This window comes from Argiope bruennichi, chromosome X2 (assembly GCF_947563725.1).
Source record: "Argiope bruennichi chromosome X2, qqArgBrue1.1, whole genome shotgun sequence".
NCBI classification, from domain to species: domain Eukaryota; kingdom Metazoa; phylum Arthropoda; class Arachnida; order Araneae; family Araneidae; genus Argiope; species Argiope bruennichi.
This window is the reverse complement of record NC_079163.1, coordinates 5239366-5245365: the sequence shown is the minus strand read 5'-3', so window position 1 is coordinate 5245365 and position 6000 is coordinate 5239366. Positions and strand designations below refer to the sequence as shown.

At 31.3% G+C, this 6000-nt stretch overlaps 1 protein-coding gene across 1 annotated transcript in view; it reads left to right on the top strand.

Moving 5' to 3' along the window:
- Positions 1–477: 477 nt before the first annotated feature.
- Positions 478–6000, top strand: part of LOC129960948 (E3 ubiquitin-protein ligase ARIH2-like) — a 93448-nt gene continuing 87925 nt past the window's right edge. The window contains exon 1 of the mRNA XM_056074710.1: positions 478–1953. Coding sequence (XP_055930685.1) covers positions 872–1953 — 1082 coding nt within the window. The 5' untranslated portion in view covers positions 478–871. The remainder of the gene's footprint in view (positions 1954–6000) is intronic.

Sequence of the window (6000 nt, the reverse complement as noted above, 5' to 3'; positions counted from 1 at the left end):
TTTATAATTTACTTTAGTAGATAATCAAATGTATCCAATTTGAACAGAACTGTTTTTTTTTTTTAAATCTATGGACAAAATTTTTCTTGACAGACCTGCATTAAATGTGATCATTTTAATCTTCACTTCGAAGTATGAAAAATAATCATCCCGACCTAATTCCTCTGAATAATCTGACCGAGAAAGACGAAAAATCACCAATAATTTTTTTAGCGTTTCATTTTGATTTTATTGCAACATTTTCATAGCCAAAAATATAAAAAAGGCAAGCTTTACTAATTCAGCGCTTAATGTACATAGATTGACGCGTCATTTCGTAGGTAACTTAACAAGGTAAAAAAAGTTCGTTTAGGTGTATCTGTTCTGACCAAACACTCGAACGCTTCTGCTTTAGAATCGCCTTGGCGTGACAACTTGGCGAGATTCTGCTCTGTCAAAAGCAACCCTAGCTGCTCAAGGGGAAACCTGTTCCGAGGGCTCCAGATAGGAAGGAAATAATACTTCTCCTCCGAGAAACAGAACTGTCACAGCAATGTTTACGTCAGGTTGCGGGTAAGACAGATGTTGATATTTCTTTCATCATGAACTTCGATTGATACAAGTTATAGATACTGATGAATGATCGCGATATTCCCGTTATTCGCTAGGCATCTTTTTTTACACCTGCGAGCTTTGGCTCTTGCATGTCCGCATTCTCATAGTAAATATTTATTTACCAGAAGTTCACTCGGGTATGTAGCTCCTTTAAATCATGCTTTACTGCTCTAATGATCGGTTTGCGAATACGAGCGTTAGTGATCGATCTGTTTATCTCAATTTGCTTCCATGAGATTTTTGGATTATTCAAATAAAAATTCCCAAAATTGAAATCATGGAGTCTGCTGAAGTTATAGAACGTGTGAAAGATGAAAAGGAAAAAGATATTAATGTTAAAATTCTAACATCGGAAGCTTCGGCGAATTATATTAAAAGCTGGCCTGTGCAGTTGCCTGCAACAAATAATTCTCTTTATATGAAAAATAATCGTCCAGTTAGACGCAGGTCATACCGTTTTAAATATTCATGCTTGAAGAACTGGCTCATACCTCTCGACGGTCCTATGTCAATGGATCATATTCATTTTTTGTTAGATTGTTTCGTGGTTTCAGCTGGTCCTGTGCCACCTCAGTTAGGCAGATATCATCCTCAGTCAGATCCTGAAGAATACGTTCAGCAGGAATCATCTGATACCTGGAGTATAAATAGTGAAGAAGGCGATAATTTTGGCGCCAGGGTTGGGATACAACATCAGAAGAACGCCTCCACTTCCTCAGATGCTGGTCCATCTACAATGACCTCTTGGCCCGAAGAAGATCCAGATGATTACACCTTTGAAAATTATTTCCAAACGACTAAGGTCAGAACTGAGCCACGCCGTACCTACAGTTCATCTGATTATAGTTCTCCAGATGACATGATTGTCAGAGAGTTGTCTGAAATGAGGCTTGTCCTTGAGAGGTTGTTGGACAACCATGAGGTAATGGAATGGGAGCATCCACATGGACTGCAAGATGTACTGGATTTGTTACCGGATGATATTATTCCACAAGAACCATCCCCACATTATCCAGTCGGAGATTGGGAATTTGAAGAATGTGGAATTTGCTTTGATTCTCAATGGCTATATCGCCGAGCTTGTTGTCGGTATCCTGCATGCTCGAATTGTTTGCAAAGTTATTTCTCTTCAAAAGTGAAGGATGGACAAGTGAAGATAGAATGTTGCAATAATGCATGCAATGCTTACGTGCACAGAGATGAAATTTCAGCTCGTTTAAAATTACCCGATAAGGAAAAGTTTCACAAGCTATTAGTTTTGGCAAATCAAGATGCCAACACCAAAACCTGTCCTCGTTGTAGTCACCTTACAAAGCTGGTAAAAAAACCAAAGCAAAAGAAAGATAATAAGTTTCCAAGGTAAGTGAAAAATTTTTGACATTTACTAAATTGTAATAAGACTGATGGTGTAAAATTTTTATGTATTTTTAAAAGCTCGATACCTTATGAAATGAACTTATAAATGAATAAATTTTGATCCATTTTTTCTCAAAATACGTCAGATATCATATGAATAAAGAAATAATTCAATTCTGGTATTATATGAATTTTGTCAGTAAGAGTAAAAACTTTTAGTTTTATTTTAAAAATATTGAAAAATACCATTTGATCACTGCTATTAAGTTAATTTTATTAGTAAATAATTTACTGCAATTTCCGAATAAAACAAAAACATTTTATTCAGTTCTGACCTTTATAATGATGTTGCAATTGAATTGCCGCACAATTATCTTTCAAAGAAAAAAAAATGATTATAGAATAAATAACAACGTAATTTTTCTAAGGTAATGTGTTGAATAGAAAACTTCCGCCTTTCATTGATTACTCAAACGCATAAGTATTATTTTACGCTCAATCAGCAATCGTAATTTAAAGCTTTTTTTTTTTAAATTAATAAATGCTTTGGAAGAATCATAATTTGAAGGTAATGAATTGTTTTTAAATTCTTACTACATAACTAGGATTAATTGATTTCTAAACATGGCATACAATATTGCCCAATTCTGGATGTTTGACTTGATAAGCACTATTACCTTTTCTCTCGCTCTTTAATATTGAATCACGGTGAAAAATATTTCGCCAATGCACTTAATCTTATTTACAATTGAAAAAAATTATTTTTAATCATGAAAGTTAAACTTATTTGCTATTATTAATCTGCATCGTTGCATACTATTTACAATCTTTTTATATAATTCTTGCTCACGGTAAATATTGTTATTATTTAAAACCCGCCAAAATTATTTATTACCGCCACACTTTAAAATCAATCTTTTCATTCTCCCTAACTTGTTAGTACATTTTTCATAATTTTTGTGAGTAAACTGTGGCCTGTGAAGATTTCAGAAATGAGCGCGCTCAAACATTTTAGATATTGTACTGGTTGGATACTTACATTCAACATTATTTATCTAATTTATTTTATTATAACATATATTTTTGAATTTACTGTATTTTGTATTTACTTTTAAAAATCGATAGGTATTTAATCAATAATTATTTTTAAATGTCTGTCAGAAATATGAATATGCTTCCAAAAAAGTACTCATAACGGTTTCTGTCATTGCAAAAACATCTTTTTCAATTTAAAAGCTTTCTTCATTTCTTTCACAGTAATGGCGTGTAGATTCAGAATTGCACTTTTGAATTTTTGAAACAAGTTTAATCTGTTTTAAGCAGTGACTGCATATTTAAGGGAACATATTTTTTTTGAAATAGTGTATTTTAATCTTAAATAAAATCAATTAAATGAAAAATTACTTATACATTGTATTAAATTGTTTTGGGTTGATTCTTTTCATTTATCAAATATTTAAAGGTCAATAAATTCTTGATGAAGGTGAGTCTTGTCACAGGACAGATCAACTTCTATAAATGGCCATTCATGTCCTAGCAAGAGGCTTGAAATAGGCTAGCCCAGTGCATTTTTCAATAGGTTTAGGTTTACATACTGGACCTGTAGAATTCCTGTTGTGAGTGAAAATACGTTTTATCCAAGAGAGCAGATTTTGTCTCGTCGTTCAGAGTTGAAAGTTGTTCCAAGTTGTTTCGTTTTTTATTTATAAATAATTATTTCAGAAAAAATATTTTTATTTTTTAAACAAATCGGTTTTTGAAGAATTTACCTTCTAGATTTTTTCTATACGTATAATATGATTCATTTTGTTTCGGATTTCTTCAGAAAGGCTGGACGAAGCCAGTGAAGATGATGAAGAAAAGGCTTCGTGCCTGCTATACAAAAAAAGGCGCTTACTGTAAGAAAGGCAGAAAGCATTTTTCAGAGTATAAAATACTCTGAAAAATTCTCTAAAATATTTTATACCATGCAGAGTTTTCAACCAAATTATACAAACAGAATATGCGAATATGCTCTAGATAAGCATCGTATTAAAATTCCAAGCAAATACTTTGAGAATTCGAGGAAATAATTATTAACTACGCATATTTTTTCTTTAACACTTTCGTAGCCAGATATATTCACAGTTGAATGCCTAAACAAATGGCACTAAAGTTGCTTTTAAACAAAATTTAATGAGGAGTAGGTTTTTATAAATTATTGTTTTTAAACTTGAATTTGGAATAATCATATTGCTTTTAAAAAAATAGAAATATGCTAATAAAATGCATAATTGAAATGGCAGTAAATCAATTCTTGTTTTAACGTGATCGTGCTTCTGCGCATAAGATATCAGATGTGGTTTGCTGACTTGTATGTGAAAAAAAAAAAAAATTACTCTACTCTGAGTCCGAATCTCAACTCGATAGAACTCTTTTGAGGAGAATTCAATTTAGGCGAAAACGCCGCGTATGAGTGAAATAGATTACCGATTTTCTTTCACCAGAATGGCGTGAAATTTCTGCAGAATCATTCCAAACACTAACGGATTTACATAGAATACTTGAAGATATTGGAGAGTTATGTAGAATTTCCCACCTCACTTAATAACCGATGCATTTGTAGGATAAAAACATGAAAATATCCAGATAATTTTAATTATATAGTGTATATCTAGTTACCTAGTATTATGATAGAAATATTTGTGCAAATAATGTGAATAATATAATAAGATTTATTATCATCCATAATACCTAATTTTGCTGCAATTTATATACTTATTTTTAAGTGTGCAGGGGTATTTAACCAATATATAGCCTTTATACAATCCAAAAATTTTTCTGGAAAATATCTAATCATTTAGTCTCTATCAGAGTATAGTTAAAAATCAGTTGTTGCAACACCGATATCTTTCTTAATTTTACTGATATTATATTTCACTGGATTTTTCATAAAAGTTTTGCAATGTATCTGGCTTCGACATTTTTAAAGAAAAAATAAGTTATAATTCTCACACATGCAGTTAAAAATTGTTTACTACAAATGCTAACATTTTCTCGAATATTGAAAGCATTCTCTTTGAATTTTAGTATAATTCTTCATTATTATATTCTCGGAAATTCTGTAGATTTTTCATAATTTGATTGAAAACTTTGTATGTTCAAAGAAAAATACGCATGGAAAAATTTGAGATTTAAAATTTTTTTTATATTTTTCCGAATACACGAGTTATTTTTACAAAAAAGGCATGTAAATTTTGAGCACAGGAAACAGAAACCAATGATTAAAGTTGCGAATCATTGTCAACTTTCTGAGAACCGGATAAACGTAAATCATTTTTCTCTTTATAAATTTCAAGTTTTCCCCTTAAATCCTCTCTTCACTCTAAAATTTTGAGATCAGGATGTCCTTTACACGATCGAAGTTCAAAGTCCAGCCTTTCATAAAAAATTCGAAAAAAAAAAAAAAAAAGTGTCTATCCGAAATTGACCCAATACTTTTGATCGTGTCTTTTTACAGTTACGATCTTCCCTAGCTTAGTAAATGTCAGTTAAGAGCTGCTATGCTATTCCTTTGAATATCATTAATTTGCTTACAGAACAATATATTGCTAATATGAATGATAAAATAACAAGAAATCGTGGATTTGCTGAAACAGTCGGCATTATATTCCAATTCCCATTTCCCCTGTCCCAATCCCTAGAATTTTTTTGTTTAGATAATCGGGCCACTTAGATTATACTTTCGTGAAATATATTCGTGTTTATTCATCATCTAATGATCACATATTTCGGATTAAATTAACGTACTTTGACAAATCTAATTCAAATGAGAAGGAACTAAAACAAAACAACACCGATTTCTTAGGAATTATTAGAATCGGATCGGTATTTTTAATTGGTTGTCATCAATGGTATTATTATATCGAAAATGTTTAAATTAGATCTACCAAGGTAATTGTTAGAAAAAGCGTAAATGTTATGACCTCCCAGAAAATCAATAAACTACGAAAGATGATGAATTTTTGAAGACTCAAATTATCTACTAACCGGAATTCAAATTTTTACTGT